At 44.4% G+C, this 20,875-nt stretch overlaps 1 protein-coding gene across 2 annotated transcripts in view; it reads right to left on the reverse strand.

The window, feature by feature from the left end:
• SLCO3A1 (solute carrier organic anion transporter family member 3A1) overlaps window positions 1–20,875 on the reverse strand; it is a 157,756-nt gene that overhangs the window by 107,692 nt on the left and 29,189 nt on the right. For both annotated transcript variants that reach the window (XM_061371295.1, XM_061371294.1), the window contains exon 2: window positions 11,012–11,477. In XM_061371295.1, coding sequence (XP_061227279.1) covers window positions 11,012–11,477 — 466 coding nt within the window. The remainder of the gene's footprint in view (window positions 1–11,011; window positions 11,478–20,875) is intronic.

Raw genomic sequence — 20,875 nt, forward strand, 5'->3', positions numbered from 1 at the left:
TTCAACTGATCAAAGAGAAGGTGTTATCTCTCCCTACAAACCTCTCACCCTCTGGCACCTGTGGGAAACTCTTCACACCTTACACAGAACCACTGCAAATAGTTTAGTATCCTGCGATGCTGCTGCTTGCACAGGTTACAACACATAGTGCTTGTCTACCACCAGTACCAGAACAGCATGCTTGTACAGGGGACATAAATAACGATACACATTGACATAAAGCAAAATGTGAGCTTTTATGTAAAATAGAGAGAATATTGAACACACACACACACACACACACACACCTCCTAGACAGCGAAACCAACAAGTGTCCAAAATGAACAGAAAACGAAAGGACAACACAGAGCTGAGGACAGCCAAGCACTAATCAATGCTCAAGACACCTTAGCAGCATGGCCTTGTATGCCACTACCTCTTTCAGTCCCCCCAGTGCACAGCTGCTGCTTCTGCAGGGGAAAAGCTTTCTCTAACAAGTATTATTCTTCTGATGATCAGTCTGATTGAATTAGGACATCCTTATGTTGTTAGCTGATGGCTAACAACATACAGGTGGTCTTTCATCACAAGGGTAATTGGTCTCAGCAGCAATGACTAACACAACAAAGCTGTCCCAGTTGTCTATTCTTTTCCCTTTAGTATTATTTCTTTCCAACTTTAATAAGCAGAATCACTGTCTCGTACAAACACAGCAGGAATGGTTTGGCCAACACTGAGGATAGGAGGTACAGAAAACCACAGGGAAAACACGAGGTAAGTGACGGGAGACAACAAGCAAAGAATTGGTGCCCAGTGCATCTTGCTCTTGTACCTGTTTGAACTCCTGAATTTTGGCTTTGATCTGCTGCCTTTAGCCAGATCCTTCACCTTGTAATGAAGTCTTGTTTAGCTGCAGTGAAGTACTCTGAGGTATTAAGTCAAAAGAACAACGTGACATGTTCACATCCATCCAAGAAACTATTTAAATCCTCGCATTTTAATTGGTTAATAAAGGGCCAAATTTGGATAGCCTCCTCCAGACAAAATCCCTATTATTGCAGTCAAAAGAGGGCTTAGTAAGAGCAAGCCTCCTCCTAAGGAAAAGCCAAATACCTCATTAGCAGCACAGTTAATGAAACGGCTGTACCTTGGCAGAAAGAAAGCTGAAAAAAAAGACTCTCCCAAGTGCTTTCAAAACAGGAAAGTCTGAAGGAGCAATGTAGGGACCAAGCCCCCAACTTAGAGAAGGCAAAGTCAGAAGGATTTGTCCAAAGCCATAGGGAAAGCTCCTGGCTGAGTGACTCTGGACCAACCAAGCACAGGCTTCCTGCAGCCTTAAGCTGGCAGTGTGGGCATTTCCAGCCTTCCCTTCTCCATACCAGCCTGCGTGTTCCACAATGCTCTGGAGTCATGCAATGCTCCCCAACCGTTCTTTGGATGTGCATGGCTGCCAGAACCGCATTGGCTGTGGCTGGATGGGACCTACCCTCAGTGCAAAAAGCTCATCCCTTCTCAGAGACCACAGCCCTGCACATTGCCTCCATACTGCCCACATGAAAGAAACAGGTCAAAAAGCCTCAAGTTCACCCCCAGGACGAACCAAACTCTACATGTAAAACAGGAACATCATTTTTGCCATGTGCCTTTTTCAGGCAGAGCTTCTGACATGCAGCTCATGGCCAGTTGCATTCTAAAGCTCACTTAAGGTCCTGTACTCCTTGTGGCAGCAGAGCTGATTTGGAAGATGCAGGGGACTGACAGCAGTGAAGTGACAGATTAATGGGGAAACACCTTGCCATGAGCACAGCAGCAGCCTTGTCAGCAGAGCAAACAGGGCTCCAAAATCAGTAGGTAGACCTTCAGTAGGCTAAATGCCAGCATCAGGCCCATGGTGACGTCTGTCAGATGAGAAGTTTCAGGTTGTCACTGAGCTCCTGCATTCACTGCCTTGCCCGTGAGCCCACACTCCACACCAGGAAGGGCTCTCACTCCACTTCTAATAAGCCTTCTTATAAGGTGACCAAGAAGCAACTTCAGGTTTGTTTTGCAAGGTACCCATCATGTGCAGCCACACTTTTTCCTCCAGGCTGGTCCATCAGCATAATCAGACACTTGTAGGTATGGAGACTGCACTGATGTCTCCACAGCAGCTCTGCCCCAGGCCTCAAACAGGTACTCCTGGACCAGCTCAGACCTTTATTCATGTCACAGCTGTTCCCCTCACGTTAACATCATTAATTTTTAATGACTCAGGTCCATACACTAAACCTGTCACATTGGTCAGGCACCTATTGGACATCTCATGACAGTTACACACATAGCCTGGAGGAACGCCTCATGTGGATCTTGATCCGCCATCCCTCCTTGATGTCCCTTACAGCCTTTGGATAAAGCTCTTCCTGCTCAGTTCCCCACAGCCACAAAGGAGTGCTGCCCTTATGGGTGCTATGCTAAGGAATGACCTGCACAGAGCCACCAATGCATGGCAAAGCCATCATGATCAAAACATGTCAACTTTGGCAGCTGAGCACTGCCTGGCCCAGTGTGTCAACAGAACTGTATGTGCCATGGCACTGCCTGGGACTTGGCAAAGACAAACACTTTTAGGGGGTTACTCAAATAGCACCTATCATACCCAAAGGGTGCGAGCATTGGTAGACCTAACACCCAGCTCAAAGCTGCAGCAAACAACCTCTCCAAAGGGCAAAAAGAGTTGGTTGAGCACCTCACCAGAAACAGAAAAGGCAGTTGTAAAACAGTGAGCCTTTGTGAGAGAGTTTTATGTTCTCCTATGCACTCATATACACAGGTGGGGAGGTGTGGGGCAGCCTTCCCTGCAGCTCACAATGTGGCAGACATCACCAAGAGCTGCAGCAACAGGGGTCTGAATCCTGCTGGCAGGATGTGCGTGTCAGGACAGACAATAAAGCAGTAACTGTTTGCAGCTTTAAGGCAGTGATTATCTTTCAGCACTATTTCAGGTCAATGCCCTTTGTTGCAAAGTTACAGTAGGAACAGCAAAATTCATGAAAGCTGTCTCTTGCTCCCTTGGTTGAGGATGAGTGGGATAATCATTTCTGACAAGTCCTGAATTATCCTCCATACCAAAGGAGAAGAGGACAACACAAGCATCAGTATCGGGCAAGACTTCTACCACTGCTTTGAGGCCAGTGCCATGATTTGTGCTGGCAAAAGGGCATATCCTTTGCCTTGTCCCTCCATAGGAAGGCACGTGCTAAACACATCTCTGAGTGTCCCCAGTGCCAGCCCATAAACTGCACCAAAACATCTGGAGGTTCCTTAGGTGCAATGAGTTGGGAAATCTCAGTCAAATCTCCAGAAAGGCAAAGCCTGATAGCACACACCAGCTCGCTCCGACTTGCACCATCTAGGAGGTACAATAAAGCCTTCAGCTCTTGACGTGGGCACATCAACACCTCCAAATCAATCGATTTTATTAACCTTAGGACTAATGTGTCCTGTTCTCTGCACAGGTGCCATTTAAACAACAAGGGCTCTGCTTCAAAGAGAGTGCCCCAGGAATGATGTACCTCACTAGGCTCTCCCAGCTGACGACTGTTTTAAATACACTACAGAAAGAAACCAACATGCTCACAAAAAGCAGTGATTTTTACAAGACAACTGAGTCAACAAATCCCAATTAAGCCAAAAAAATCAGCTGCAGAGTACACAGAGAACACAGAGTAACATGGAAACAGCTCCCACCCTCAATATGCTCTCACACAAAGCCATTTGTGTTGGACCCAAGCTTTATTTACTCAGCTCATAACAAAAAAAGCTTTTAGCAGAAGGTTAAGGTAACTGGAGCAATAGCTGTAAAATCATGGAGCCCATCGCAGTTACAACTTTCTGCATATATACACTTAATTGAATAAATACATCCATTCAGCTGCTCCCTTTCACAACTCAGCCTTCCTGCCTGCAGTGGGGAAGGATATTCCCATTAACTGATTGTCACTGCTCTAATACACCCTAGACACTTGTTTAGGTTTCTATTTAATTTTCCAGGGTATTACCACTACCACCCTAGAAGGGGACATGTGTAACCAAGCCAACCCCAGTGACACACAGAGAATGAGAACACGGATCTCTTCCCAAAGGGGAATAATTATAAAGGGCTGCAGGTTACCAATAGATCAGTGGCTTAGGCCAACATGGTTATTACCAGTCTATCCACATGAAGCCACGCGATTTAATCTGATCACAGCTAGTCCACAGGCAAGACAACCCCGTGAATGTGATGCAAAGACACCTTTCAGTAATGAACAGGCATCACAGCACTCACGCTGGCAACAGCACTGCTTTTAGTTCAGTGTTAATACTGTGTCTTTCTTAATCCCTTGGAGACTGTGGCAGGAAGGAAAGGCTCTCTAAATCGCCCGTAGGAGGATGCATCTACTGAACAAAATAATTACAAAATTCCATCAAGTCTTTAGGCTAAAAATGTTACATACCTATAAAACTGCAAATACCAGCAAGGAGAAAAGCAATTCTCTGGAACAAGTGCTCATGCTTCACAAGCGCCTGTGCCCACACAGAGGTGGACAAACTCCCCAAGCAGCTCGGGGGTACTGAGCAGCCACACAGAGGAAATACAACAGATAGGAAGCCAGCTAAAGGCTAGAAAGGACCTAGTAGAAGCAGGCATGAAAAGGAAAAGGGTTAAGGAAAGCACAAGGTTGGCAGAGCCTTAGGTGGGTGAGCTCAGAGAAGCACGTTCCGGCAAGAAGAGCTAATGTGAATAAAGTACCTATGTTACTTGCAGACCACAAATGAGCACACAAGTGGGAAAGGCTGCAAGGAGTGAAATGGATAAGCAGCAAAACTACAGACCTCTCAAGTGGGTCCTAAAGACCTTCTAATCAATACACATCAACAGAGGGCCTCAAGAGGGCGGTGATATGACCTGTATACTATAAACATGCATTTATTCCACTTGTTATCATTGAGCAGTGTAGGTTCAAACATACACTTCAAGAAATTGGAGCAATTTGGAAAGGGCAAGAAGGAACAAAATGCATTCAGGCTTTTCAGCAATTAGAGACTTAACCAGCAAGCAGCTACTGGAAACGGAAGTGAATTTCTTGATAGGGTGGATATTAAAAACGAAAATCCCAGAATGAAGACAAATATTTCATAGAATTGGGAAGGGACAGAAACAATGCTCACCTCAACCCATTTCTGTGGATACCCAACCTCCTCACTAACTTTACATGGAACCTATCATGTTGGTGATACCAACCTATGTAAAGAAGAGAATATATTTCCAGCCTGAAAGCCACACATCTGCAGATTTGCATTATCAGCTCCAAACTATTCACATTTCTTGGAATTGTGCGGTGTGTGTCCCAGGAAACAGGATCCTGAAAGCTTCAAATATAAAAAGTACAGTAAGTTACATTTAAGAATATTGGTTCAATGATGGGGTTTTCAACTCTCTGATCCTGTGGCTTGTTCTTTAATGGCATTAAACACACTTTTTGCTTTTGTTCAGAAAATCAGAAGCCCCATTTCCCTTTAAAGGATGTACTTTTAGTATTTATTACGTACACGAGGGTTTGTCAGTATCAGATGCAAAGTAGATGAACGGTTTCAAAACTCACAGCAACTGCTTAGCTTACCAACATAAGCTCCCTAATAGAAATCCAAGTACTACTTCTTTGTATTACCACATACAAAACATTGACTCAAACTCTGATGACTTCAGCATCTTATGCTGATAACTTGCTATTAAGTCACTACCATAGATACCAATGCTCAGATTTAATTCTTGTCAGTCAAGAAAATGTTACTGCTTCTCCAAAGCACAATGGCTGCTGTCATTTTGACTGACGTAAGCTACCATAAGTGATTTTTCAAATGGACAAATTTATCCCTAGAGACAGCAAGATTCCAACTAGGGCATGTTTGTCTTCCTCTGCAGCAAATCTTGAGCTGGTGCTTGAAGCAAGCAAGAGAGCACCGCAAGTGACAGTGAGCATTTCTCTGACTACCGTCACCAAACAGAAAGTGTTTCCACACATTCCATGCAATATAGCCCCACACTGATGCAAAGCTCAAAGTCAGGAGTGACAGTACAGGGTCCCATCCCCATTACTGAGTTAGTCCCATCTGGGCAGATGGGGACAGAACTTACCACCCTGTTGAGCTCTCCTCTTACGCTAACAGCTGGAATAGCCAATTTATAAAACAAAATACACACAGAAAAGGCCAGGCAGAAGCCCAGGAGATGAGATAGAAGCAGCTGAACAGGCACATCCAGTAGTGCTGAGTTTTGTATTTCACTGTTCCTCCACCCTGCCATGAAGCAGGCCAAGAACAGCCCTATGCCCCTGAGTAGACTATGCTCAGGAACACCTTTGCACCACCAATAACTCAGGAGCACTCATCACTTACTCCTTGACTCAAGACTTGCTCCTTCTGGGATTTCTTCAAAGTTATCCTTCACATTACAGCAGTTTCTGCAAGCCATGAGGAGTCTGAAGTGGTGGGTCATGAACATGCGGTGCATGTGCCCATAACACTGAGACAACTTCAGCAAACTGAAGAGAGAATCTCCTATGTGTTAAGGATCAACACAGCATTCTTCCGAATGAGCCACACAATCTGGCAGGGCTCCCTCCAACATCAATATCAATTACCTCCATCAACAGGAGACAGAATAATAGCAGCTTCCCCTACATAATGCAGCCCTTAATTGTCCCAGATCAAGTTCTGGCTCCCAGAGGCTATTCATTATGCTCTATAGGCAACCATGCCTAAACAAGATGCAAAAACTTTTAGCAGTTAATGTTAAATGCTGCAGGAAGCCCGGAAGGCATGTATGGAGACTGCTAATAACATCACCGCACTTGCTCTAACTGAACATGGAAACCACTGCTGAGAGCAATGTGGGTACTCCAGTGACCAGAAAACACTTGCTCTTGCTCATTTGAGAGGCAGCAAATCCATACCAGCACTGCTAGATCAGGTTCCCCCCCCATCAGCTTCACGACACCTCTGATTCTCTTCCTAATGACAAAGTCTTCACTGATTTCAGCAGAACTCAGCAAGACCTAGCAAAAATGAACTAAAAAAAGAGGGAAATGTCAAGTGAGTCATTAGCAGGTAGAGAAAGGAACTGTGTAGTAAGTAGTCTTCAACATACTTCTCCTTTAAAGGATGGCACATCCTCTTTTTTGAGGGAATCCTTTGACATTAGCGAAGCTACAGCAATAGAGCCCTGCACGGTCTGCAAGAAAGAGAAATTCATCTACTCAAAGGAGTTACTTATGCCAAATGCCAATACATACATAAGAAAAATTAACCTGCTTGTTTGGAAACCTCTAGATGGGAGTTCAGATCTTAAATACATGTGCTGACCAAAACAGAGAAGCAAGCAAACCAGCACCAAAACTGAAGTTTTCCCAACTTCAAATACCTAAGAAAATTGCTTTAGTCTTTTAACTGTTATTGCCAACATTATGACCTTTCTGTTGAGCAGAAACTCCAATGTCAAAATGGAAGAAGAACCTATTTCCCATCATTAGCATGAGCAGGCATGGTCCTGCTATCTAACTCTATTATACCACAAATGTGTTTTCCTTTGAACATCCTTTGGTGCACCTCTTTGATTTGATTTGCCCTCAGTTACCACAACACAGCCTTTTTCCTAAGGCTGGTTACTACAGCAACACAATCTGTTTGAGTTTGGTAGCAACACATTGCAGGCATCAAAAAAGTCTGCAATTACCTCAAGAAACATGAAACTACATGTTAGCAGCCCATGGCACAGAGATACCTTCCTGTAATATCTCATCCTGTCTTTCTAATTATGAAACTCCATGAATCCCCACCTTCTTGGTAGAGCACAAGCCTGAGCAACATCTGCCTTGAAGGGATGCACAATAGAGGAGCACTACCCACCACCTCCTGTGTGCCAATCATGGCAGAGAAACCACAACAAGCCAGAGTTGATGGACTTCATGGCCAAAAATACATTGCATTCCACAGATGCTATTACTTGCACTAGCAATTAAAACCAAAGTTTCTCCTTAAATTTCATATGGTATCACATCTGCATTCTTCTGCACACATGTACCAGTACTAATACTGAAGGAAGAAGGTCTGGGGAGGTGTTTTGGGGGTTGCGTTTTTTTGTTGGTTCTGTTTTGATTTAAACTAGAGGAGTTTTCCTATATTATCATTTCACTGCAAAGAGACTGTATCAGATATTAAGTTCCTCCACTTAATTCTTGTAAAACTTGGAAGCAAGGAAAAAAGTCTCAGTGCAGAGAGTTATTTCTATCTAATTCTCTACCTTGAGACACAAGAGGGTTTTTATTGCAGCAGGTGAACAATTACTAGTACTTGGCTGTCAGGTAAGGGACTGCTTTTTCCCCTCCAGCTACAATATAGCATACATATTCAACGTTAGCAATATACTACAGGCATCATCGACTGGTCAGTCTGATCATGTCTCAGCCACAGCCCACCATGATAGAAAGTTCAGCCAGACTATTACCACTGTTACTAATTAGTTACTATCCTGAGAGAAAAACCTGTGCCAGATTTGCTCCCAATTTAAACTGAGGGAACTTCACCAGAAATATGTTATCCGGTTATACAGTGTAGCCCCTACTGAGTGAGCAAGCTATTATGAGAAAGCAAACTAATATAAATATAGCTCGGTGACAGTATACACTCTGCAGTTATTTCCTCTGCCGAACAGAGAAGAATGAAGTGGGTAAGCTGCTCAGCCAGCTTTCTGCTAAGGCCACTGAAAATTGCATTCATGACATCAACAAAAGTAATCAGTTAAAGACAAATCTGAACAAGTAATTCTCAAACAACATTTTAAACTGAGGAATCTCACCTCCTCTCAAGTACTCATAAACCTGAGGAGATATGTAATTTCCACCACCTTCTTTTCCATTTAGATTCATTCACAGGATAGATTTTTTTTCCCCTCTAGCTTTTTGCCTGTTAGCTTTTCTTTTTTACTAGGCAAATTGACTGCTGTTTGATGTAAGAATTAATCATCCCATATCTGTAAACCTACTTGTGCGGGTAGGCTGGGACAAGGCAGATATTGAACTTCATTGCTGGTAGAGCTGGTCGGTTGAGTATGGCTACACATGCACTCTTCTGCAACCCAGAATTCTTATGTAGAAATTATGACTTTCATAACTAAAGCCGGTAAAGCAAACAACCCATAATTGCTTGGTGGGTTTTTTTAACTGTGCATGTAAAAGGAACATGGGTAGAAGCCTATGTCTGAAGGAGAAATAATGAAGCGGCATATAGTAATCAGAAATCATTTTCTGGCAGTACTTTCTCAGCTACAGTTGAACTGCCAACTTTAAAGAAGTTATTTTAGCATACAAGATGAATGTATCTCAGGAGCAAAAAGAATCACTCTTCCTAATCCTCCTCTCATGCATCCTCTTCAATCCTCTTCTCAGACATGAAGCATTGCTTAAAAAATGCCCAGGAACAGACTGAAAAGAAGTTGCTGCTTCTCTACATAGCTATTTATAATAGATAATCTTAGAATCACTCTTAATTCCAGCTCATCATTTATGGTGTTGGCAAAGTTACTCCAGTGAATTTAGTCTCATTATTCACCTTTTGGTTGTACAGTATCTTGTATTTTATATATCACCCTGCTTCATTCAGTGGAACCTTCACAATCACAGAACCAAGTGAAGGTGAACAATGAGCCAGGGAGAAAGCTAAACACTGAAATACTACAATTTTATGGTCAGTTACAGGAAACATGGACACACTTCGAATATGCAGAAGGATCTCTTTAAGCAAAGTAATAATAGATCCAGGAATGCCACAGGTTGTTATACAGTTGTCCTTCCAAAAGGCCTCTATGCTTTCCCAAGACATCAAACATCATTCAGAAAGTCAGCAGGACAGTCCGTTTTTGCTGTCTATAGTCATACCCCAACTGTGCTCAGTTAGGCTTAGAAGCCTGATAAAAATATCTTTGGAATAAAGAAAAAACAGCAATAGGATCGTCCGTTCAGGTGAAAGCCACGTCAAGACAGGGATGATGAGACAAGTGCAGTCTTGGTTACTAGAAACAGTTTGATTACTAAGAAGTGCAGAAGAATCACATTAATGGCAGCACACACTTTACTGATCTACTGCATAGGAGCCACCTATATGGAGACAAGTCCTCCAGAAAGAAGAATGAACCAAGCTGGTAAGCTTTTTCAAAGGACAACTTCACCACAACATCCTCTTCAAACCTGCTGGAGAAGGTACTACTGCTGAAACCTGAAAGCACTTCAGTCAGTAACAGGGATGTTTCATTGAGTAACTGAAGCTAAATTTCATCTCTTAACCATCTGGAGGGACTTTGCAACATGATCACCAGAATCATGAGTTCTACTTCAGGCTCACTGTATCTCAAAATAGACCTCACCAGCTTCCTCATCCCATTCCGTTACAAGGATCACATTATCTGGGGTTCTGCCACAGCAGGCTGGGTCGCAGCACCTACCCCGTAACAGGCACTTCCTTGCTAAAATGTGATGGTCATAGTGACAGGGCATGTCTCAGTATCCTTATACTGCAATGATTACTCAGAGACAAATGCTTTGAACAGGAAGGGAACTAGGTTACCTTGGGGGGAAAGAATCATCCTCACATATGCCACTTGGAAATTCTTCAGGTAAAACTCAACCATAAGTCACCAATAACAGAATTTAAAGCAATCTGGGTAAACATAATAGGAGTGAGCATCTTTCTAATAATCTAGTAATAATCATCATAGCTGTCAATTTTTACCATTGCTATAATACAAGCAAGTATCACTGTGTTTCTCTGCTGCTTACAACAGCTTCATGTAGAGACTCATGCCAAGTTACCTTCACAAACTTAGAACACGGAGAAGAGGCCTCAAGGCATCCCTTGCACTGGTATCAAACAGAAAACAAGAGCAAGATGGCAGCCCATAAAGAAAGCCTAGTGCCAGCCCATAAAGGAAGCCTTCAGTAAGAAGTCTAGAGAGACTTACCTATGTACAGGGAGGAATCTTTCCGCCTCACATGGTCATCAATGTAGGAAACTCCCAGGGGCTGGACAGGGGTAGCACCAATGCCCAGGAGGACCTGTGCTCCAATAAGCAGCAAGTACATCATGTTGGTAGCAGTCCTATTCCTGCAAATAAGGTCCGGGTCTGGTCCCTCATCACTGGTGGACCCGTTGGCAGCACACACATCCCTCCCTTCAGCCCCCCAGCGTATTTCTCCTGATTCATATTCATACTGGTGGGTCAGAAACTCAGGCAACGCGGAGAGGAGGGCACCCAAGGCCATGACAATTCCTCCACATCCTATCAAGCGTGGCCGATGTCCTCGGGCTCCAAAGTAGCTCACGAAGAGGATGAGGGCCAAGTTGCCGATCTCGAAGCTGCTGGCAATGACGCCCACATCAGCACTCTGAAGGTTGAACCGCCGCTCCAAGGTGGTTAAAACACTCACCTACAACAGAGAAATCCAAAGAAAATTACTGAGAGGGAACACAACCTGCCTTCTGTCCTTCCCATATGTCCTGCTAAATTGTAAGTTTCCTTGACTTTTCCTTGGAGCCAAAATCATACACATCAAGGACAACCAAATCACACTACAGCAGTAGCTGACCTCCAAGCATGATCTGACTATTCAAATACAGCCACATCAGAAGGTCCTAATAACAAGTGACATTTCACAGCCTACCACCTGTCTGAGCACATGTTCACTTCCAAATTCCTGCGCACATCAATGTATATTTGGGATGCCTGCAGACACCCATGAACCCACGACTGGTCAGCCGCTCTTTGCACTTCCTTTCTATTCAAATGCACAGCCTTCACGTTGCAAATTCTGTCCCACAAAACCAACACATGGCACAAACCACACCGAGCCTCGCATCATGCTGGGCACCCAACCTTTCTCTTGTTCCCTTAGAATGAACTGCAGCTAGCAAGCAACAGCAAACCTTGCAGGTACTTGGCTCATGCACCAGCACAAGGTCATTAAGTCAGAGACAGTAATGCAGAAATGGCTAATTTGGCTAGCACAGGAGGCTTCTATTGAAGTATACAAATAAAATGCTGATCAAAGGGTTTAAACTGTTTGGGGATTAGTTAATGACTGGGATCATCACATGGTATTTTTGAGAAGAGAGGACAATTAAGGTTTACATAGAAGATTTAAATCCACGGCGAAGAAGGGAAGATTTAACAAAAAATAGTTATTTAACACTGAAAGGAGCACATGAATAGTCTTTAAATATTTACTATTGCTGCAAAAAGGAATGACCTTTCCTTGCATTTGAAAGGGGCGAGACAAGAAGTGGCAAGTTTAAACTGCAGCAGAGATGATTCAGGTTAAACACAAGGTGGGGAGAAATCACACTTTTACTGGTAAGGAATGTGAAGCACTGGAACATGCTGCCTGGAGAGGCTGCAGAGGACTTTGAAAGAGCATAGACCAGCATCTGTCAGGAAAGACACAGGTATGACTGATCTTGCTCTAGGGCAGGAAAATGAACCAGGTCATCTCTTGAGAGCTCTTCCAGTCTTGGTTAAACGGTGCAATGAAACACAACGTGGATTGTCTGCAACAGTCATAATACTGGTTAGAGTATGAAGATGAAGCATTATGTACCTCACTTGCTGCCACCCCTGCTCAAGGGCGAAAACTCAACGTGTTCTTATGTCTATAGCAGTGCCCCCTTATACAGGGGAGGAAAAAAAAGGGGAAGAAAACCCCCCACAAAAAAAATCTTGAACATGCCACAAAAATGCCAAAAAACTTTTACCTTGGATAAAAGACTCTTGTTTTTCACACTGCGAAAGATGAAGATATTTAAGGTTATCCTAAAAGAGGCAGGTTTCTCTATTAAAAAAAAAAAAAGAAGCAATAAAGACCTCAGAGCAGAAGGTAGCCCCTGGGTAGAACAAAAATAGCCTCCCTCTGGAGGCACTGAAAATCTTTGCTGATAAACCTCACAAAGCAGGAGCCAGTCTGACCGACTTTAAAGTATTCTGACAGCAGCTCTTTTCGGGGGGCAGTTAGCCCCTGTTAGGGTACACCAGGGCACTGCTGGACAAAGACAGCCCCGTCGGCAACACAACAGAAAACTGGAAACAACCCACTTCTGCTGCTTTGCATAAGCAAAAACTCCCACGTGTGACCCTGAGAAGTGTCCAAGTCAGACCTCCAAAACTGGACTGTTTTAATGATTTCTGAAAATTCAGCCTTTATTTCATACAGTGAGTTCTTATTTTATACTACCACTGCAATCCTCCTGCACTAAAGAGCCAAGAAATGAGCAAGGCAAGGAAAAAAAACACCAAACCTAAAAATCAAACCCTATGACCGAAGGCAATTCAATAGCAGTAACTTTTTCCTCACACCAAAGCCAAGTGAAGATGAGGTCAGAGGGAATGGAGATCACCACTTCATCTGAACACGGGCCGCAGGTACCCGTTGGGATGAAACAGCTCTGTGATTCACCATGGGAAACAATGTCCACTTGTGCAAGGGCACAGCACAGCCTGTCCCCACTACAGAGACCTTGGCCGCAGTACTGGTTGAGCAGCGCTTGAGCATACATCTAACAATGACATTGCTGTTCCCAACCCTATGAAACCCCCCCCATGGGAGCCAGGGCAATGGGGCTGAGCAGATGGGACAGAAACTGCTAGAAACCCCTATGTTGGTATTTTTGAAGCAAGGCAAACCAAGGTGGAGGAATAGGGACAACAACATTCTATTGCCCCAGCCAGCCTTGCCAGGCGCTCATGCAACAAAGCTACATCTATCACCCACTACACACGACTGGTTTTATTACATGGGGTGATCTATTGAGGCTGGTGCAGTCACACTGGTAGGACTCCAGACTTTAACGCCACACAGCAAACACCAACAAACTCATCCATGCAAAGCCCCTGCCATGGGAGCCCCACTTCATGCTGCTACCGCCAGCATGTCCCTAAAGGAACTCGGCTATAGCTGAGGTCCCACAAACATAGATTTTGGCAGAATTTTGGGGAATCTCTCCAAGATGAGTATAATGCTCTCAGCATGCAAAATCATGTCTGTGGTACTCATTTCCGAGCTGTACCTAGATAGGAAACTCATAATTACTCATTACAGCTGTGTAAACTGAGACATTGAGAGCCAAATATTAATGAGACAGGTACAGTCAACAAAATTAACTTGTGATGGAGTAATTTAGGCTGGAAGAGTGAAAGCCAACAGAAGAGATTTCCCAAGACCAAGGCCAACTGGTATTAACTAGCTTTAGAAGTCTCTCCCACATTTCAAACTGGCTGCTAAATTTTAAGCCTTACCATATATATATGTGTGTATATATATATACATGTATACACACACACACACACACACACACACACACACACGTGGCAAGAAGCAGGATGGTATTTAGAAACACTTGGGTACCACTTACAAGCATCAGATTTTGACAGCTGCATTTCAGATATAAAGAACTGCATCATTTCTAAGTGCAGTTCACAGCGACAGAGATAATCAATTGGTGACAAACCCGGGAACTAAAACCAGAAGTGCAATTTTCATTCTGCTCTTATTTCTGTGGAACTTCACTTGTTCTCTTCCTTTTTACAAAAGCTAAATCACTCACAATAGGGAAACAAAGTCTCAGCATCCCCTAACAGTTTCCTGCTTTGGTGAAGAGACTGAAACAAAAGGAAGACAACATTGCAAATCAAACTCCAGCCCTCCAGATGAAAACTGGCAGGAGTTCTCCTTATTCCTCTGGCCAGACCACACTGTGTTTCCCAGTTTGCTCCTTCTGGCTGTAGCACTGCACCCAGTGATACCAGCTCTGCCTTTATTAAGTGGGGTATGCGGAGCAGGGGGTGAAAGCTGAACAAACAAAACCATCACATCAGCCTTGAGCATCTAGAGGAAAACAGTATCCAAGTACAAAGTGCAGAGACCGGCATCAGCAGAGTAGCCTCCAAAATACTGACAGTCACGGGGAAAAAAACAAAACAACATGAAATATCCCAAAATAAAAACAGGTTTGGGAAATTAACTGCAACATTCAGATTTCTAGCCAGTGTGCACCAGGAACACAACTGCATTATGTCCAGAGTGGCTGCAGCCAAGACAGCACAGCCCAAATTCTTCCTTTGACATTGGCTGTGACCTTAAATACACAGGCCGACTACAATATCTGCATTAGCACAGCAGAGATGCTACCTGCATTTATTGCAAGCAACCCTCTGCCCATGGACAGAATCATTCTCCCACCCTCCTCTATACCCCAGCTTTATGGGGCTTTCTGCATAGAAGGTGTAACCTTACAAAATACTTGCAGTTTGCAGGTAGGATGCTCCTGATGCCCTTGTAGCTGTTAGATAAAAGAGCACTGTGCTGCCCGTATTTCCTTTCACAAGCCTGCTCCCCAGCAGATAAGCCATCACTCCTCCCAGACACTAACTCTATTTATCAAGAGTTACGTAAACTGTTGCAAAAGACATGACAGGTCCCTGTAAAATACTGACATCATGTGAAAAGGCTGCAAGGATTATACAGAGTCCCTGTGTGCCGAGACCAGGTTGATCGTTCAGGAGTGCAGCCCACGTGGATGTTGGTTTAAAAGCAGGGACACAGGGAATGGAGTGGTGCAGCAGCACAGTGGCTTGAGATGGACAACCTCCTGCTAAAACACAGCAGGAAACACCAGGAGGCCACATTATTAGCTATGAAGCTGCTATTTCCTGGCTCCTGTCAGTTTACACAGCTGTTTTGCCAGGGCTGGAAAGAATAGATTAAGAGGATATTCAGTTAAAAAAGCTTCAAACCTAAATGAAAACAGTTATCAGGAAGCTATTACAACATCCAGTAAAATTCATGCAGACAAGATACATGAGACACATGCGGTTTGACCCCAAAAGTTAGTGGTGTGAAACCACCCACTGCAGCAGACAAGTTCAGAGAAGGCATGAAAGGACAGAGGCAGAGAGAGCGGTGTAATTGTGGCAATGCCAGTGCCCATGATGTTGGGAACAGCACTGAAACTACTGAAGCTTCACATGGGTATGTGCCTATGCTAAGGACAGCTGTACCTTGCCTGCAACTCTTACGTCCTTCTGTTTGTCCTGCAGATCAGTCCTCAGCAGGTCACTGAGGCTCTGCCCAGAACAGCACTTTAGCTACATCACTGTACACAGTCTCATTGCCTTTTACATGTCTCGAAGACTCCACCACCCACCTTGATAGGAACTGCTTTTCTGTCTCTAAGTGCATTCCCTGTCTCCAGTGGGACTCCCATTTGACCCACTCCAGACACCTCCCACCCAGTTTTAAAGAGCAGCTCTACTAAGATCAGCTATGGCATTAGAGAGATAAACTGGACTGTGTGGCTGATGCTACAAATCTCATGCTCCCCTAAATCTACAGCAGATCAGTCAGTTGGACCACCATAAACTACATCAGGTTGGGCATCTGCACATCTTGCTCATGCAGAAAACAGGCTTTCTGTGAACACATTGCCTAACATACAATAAGAAGTAATTAAAACCTAAACCATGCTTGCACTATCTCCTCTTCTTATAGAGCCACAGAAGTATGCACACACACATTTATCTCAGTTGATTTTGAAGACTAACCTGAAAAGGATCTGGGCTAAAGGGGCCTCTCAAGTCTACCCTAAACCACTCTTCAATGATTGAAAAATGCTCTCACATCATGCACACAGTGACAAATGACCCACATAACAAAAAAAAAAATATCCAAGGAAGCTTTTGCCATGCCATTCTGAACTTATTTCAATAACACACGCTTGCATTCATCATTCCTGCCTGTCCCAAATCTATTGATCTTGACATTTCTGAGCCAAGGTACATTTGTTCTCTCTATAGGCTGTTTATGGTATATTAATGCTCAGCAAAAGTGCAATCCACAAACCTGCTTCACACTATTGTCCCACTTTATCGCTAAGAAATGAACTGAAGGCTGGGGGCACCATTATGGAGTCAGACACACAGTGCATTAAAAATGAGTATCATATTGCTCATATCTCCAATGATCAGGTCATATTCACCCAGAGTCCACAGATAAGTTCATTGTATTAATAATACCGGGTTATATATAGAAAACACATAGACTTTATGCCTGAAGGGCCTTTTTAAAAGGCTTCTTTTTAATGTAAAAAACATTTTCTCAGTTATGTGGTAACAGATCGGACTTGAAGAGACATGCCTGCAGTGCTACAGGGTGTAAAATAATTGCCTGGCAACTATGTTCCCAAAGGAAAACAAATGCAAACCATCTCCCACATTCTCCATTACAGAGCTGGGAAACACAAGAATCCTCAAAGAGGCAACGTGACCATCCCATAAACAAAGCTGCTGCTTCCAAGGGCCTCCTGCACCCACTTCTTCAGATCTCACCTTGTCCTCTCCTCCAGCAGCCACGGAGGATGGGAATAAACCCATCCCATAGTTGGAGGCAAGCTCTCCCCCTGTGGAGCTGGTACCCTTGGGCTTAGTCCCCCTTGCCACCAACCCTCCCAGCTGACAATACCAGCTACCAGGCTCAGGCTTCAAGCCCAAGGGCACAACGCTGATCCTCTGCTCTGATGTTTTTCTGCTCCGCAGTTCCAGTGTTAAGACAATTGCTTGTGTTGGAGCCCAATTTCTTAAAATGCAGACAATTCCCTTGGCATTGAGCCCACTCCTTCCCCATCAAAAGGCTGGAAGGGGAGGGGAACAAACTTAATACCCTTTGCCCAGCCCCAGGCATCAGCATTCCTTGCTGCTCCCCACCCTGCTGAAATAGCGAGGGCATCAGGACCTCCCATCTCAGGATGCTGATCATCTGTTTCAACACCATACTTGGTACAATAAAGTCAGTGGAAACTTTAAAGGTGTTCTCACCGCAGATGCTGACACCCGTGCTGGCTTTGGGCACGCGAACATAAGGGAAAGCAAAAAAGGGTGGCGATACGAATGCACCCAAGCTGGCGCTGCTCAAGGTCTGGAAATCATCTCTGCATAGAAATTTGCATTCACATGACAGGGATAATAGATGCCGCAGCTGAACCACTGCTGAGAAGTAGGGTGTTATTAGCTTGGCTGTTGCTGCATGAGCCTGTGCTGTTTCTAGGCCAGAGCTCAAAAATCTGCAAGTTACTGTACTGGTGCCATGAGGAGTGTGCAGCTCAGATCTATGCCTCGCTAGTGTGAAAAATTCATTCTATATTCTAATGACCAGCTCTGAGATTACTGACACGCTCCAAACAAGGCACACATTCAAGGTCAGGATTTTCAAGGGCCTGAGTAGAAACAGTAATACACCGTGCAGCAAGAGAAACAGCACACCATGATCCTGGTTGAGGTAGAACACGTACCTTTGGCAACCTCTCTTCTCTGGCACCATGCAGAAAACTTTTCTGCTCTCTCTTGTAACCCGCTGTGCATCTCCTCCCCACATGTCAGCAGTTACAGCATCCTGTGCCACTTGTCCATAGCCAATGCACAGCACAAAGCAAGTGTGCCTGGATAACTCTTTGCTGGGTAGCCACAAACGCTCCCAGTGATGCTATGTGCCGTTACACGTCACCAGCAGAGCAAGGAGCAGTCAGCACCCACAGGAGATATCCTGTTTGGTCAGGAGCTGATGCACCAGTGCAAAGCCACAGCCTGTTTCAACATAGCTTCAAACAGAAAGATGTTACATGCCTCTCGATGTTAAACGATTGTATTTTCCACCTACCCCTGTGAAAGCGCGATCCACACTGATCAAACATGCAACATGAAAACCTAACCTCTAATCCCAGCAGTCATTGCAAACAGCAATGCAACTGGCCTGTGTTATCTTTCCCATTTGCTTCCTAAGGATCCTGCACAGGACAGAAGGGACTGACCCCCTTTCCCTGCTTCCCCTGAGGAAGGGAAAGAGCACAGCCCCATTTACAGAGGCGTGAACAAAAAGAGCAGGGGTGTGTTACTTGCAACTACCCCCTCACATCCATCACAGAAAGTTAGCATGAGTCACTGACAGCTCAAAATAGAGCAGGTACAGAGCACCAGGCCCCCCAAACTCCTGAGCAGAACCTGGATGCTTTTTCTGTTGCTCTGAAATGGATACGCACCACGGCTGAGATCTGCACTTTGTTAATCAGCCTATGATATTATCACAACTGCAGACTGAGTGTCCCCACAAGCTTCCTGCCTCCAAGTCTGCTGATCGAGATTCACCTCACTGCGTGAGGCAGGTGATATTTCAAGTCTCTGACAAGGTATCTACATAAATACATCTGGTGCCAGAACCCATTTGTAGCCAACGCTGCTCTTTAGCAGCACAACAAAACAAGTGGTTATTTGAATCCTTATTTAGATTTAAGTATTATATCATTTGCACTGGCAGAAAAATAATGCATCATAATCATGCAGAGAAGCACAAACCTCAACACTGGAATTGCATTTCTGGCATGCCCTAAAACTGTAGCACAGCACAGCGCTGCTGGCACATTTCAAACCTGGAGGATGAAGAATCCCATGTGGAATAAGTGCGCGGCAGCAGGGGCGGCCACTCAGCTCTGTCAAAGTAAACAGCTAAGGAAAAGCAGCCAGAACATCTTTGAAATGTTCAGAGATGGATCTCTTTTTTTTCTCCTGTGGCTGGCAAGTAGGTGTACAAAGCCAGCTGAAGAGGAACTTAAACTGCATATAACTCAAATGTAGGCTCCTGCAGCATCAAAGGCACTCTTGGCCAGATACAGGACAAGCAACAAGATTCATACATGAAATGCATGGAATGCTGCAAACAAGTCTTGCACAACTCTGCAAACAGGGCACCATGGCCCTGGATTCACTTCCAGTGCAGAAGAGGAGATAAAACTCATGTATCTTGGAGATACTTAATAGGAAAAAGCTCCTTCCTATTTACTATCAAAACACTGGAGAGAACAGTCCCCATTCCTGGAAGTGTTCAAGAGCAGGCTGGATGGGGCTTGAAGCAACCTCATCGAGTGGAAGTTGTCCCTATCCGTGGCAGGCAGTTGGAACTGGATGAGATTTAAGGTCCTCTCTACGATTCTGTGATTCTATGACAGATCCTAAGCTGTCACACTGCAACACCCTCATTTCTCCACCTTCCCACACCAATGCAACTTTGCTTGTTTAGCTAATCAAATACTTCCTAACACAACACTTACTTGCCTGCAAAGAAGGTTTTCTACTATAAACAGGGCTTACCACAGCAGAAGCCATAACGCGAGCCTGACAAGAAAACCTGTCATGCAAAGGACTTCACATTATCTTAATTTATGATCAAGAGCTAAATTCAGGGCTAAGGGTTGCATCTGAGTTATGCCACAGTGGAGATCAAGAGCGGCTGGCGGAGCTGGTTGCAGAAGCATTCCCAGCTGTCAGGCATGAGCCAGGGCAGAAGTGACACAGGCAGGACACTCCGAAACAGCATTAATAAGAGCTTTGATGGAACCTGAATTCCGTTTTCACGGTTGGAGGGCAACGGTGATTATATAAAGGCTGTATACTGAGAGAGGAGATTTTCTGATAAGTCCTACTACTTTTCTCCTCATCTGCTCTGCCTCTGCTGCTATCTCTCCTGCTCCACTCCCTACCCAGCACCTAGGACGCCTGCCTACAGCAAATGGAAACTCAGCTTAGGGAGAAGTTAGAGGCATTTCTCATCAACCAGTACATGAGATGCTTTAATTTAGTAAGTCCTGAGAGGAAGGAAGCCATTTAAAAGGGAACCAACAAAATGGGGACATTGTACTATCAATCCATAGCACTATGTAACAATGCATAAAAGAAACACCAAATTGCTATAAGCATCTGCAAGTAGAATTAGGGTCTCTCCAGCACCCAACTAGC

Source organism: Neopsephotus bourkii, unplaced genomic scaffold (genome assembly GCF_033783945.1).
Source record: "Neopsephotus bourkii isolate Nb327-2 ecotype Australia unplaced genomic scaffold, CSIRO-AGI_Nbou_v1 NB_1572, whole genome shotgun sequence".
NCBI classification, from domain to species: Eukaryota; Metazoa; Chordata; class Aves; order Psittaciformes; family Psittacidae; genus Neopsephotus; species Neopsephotus bourkii.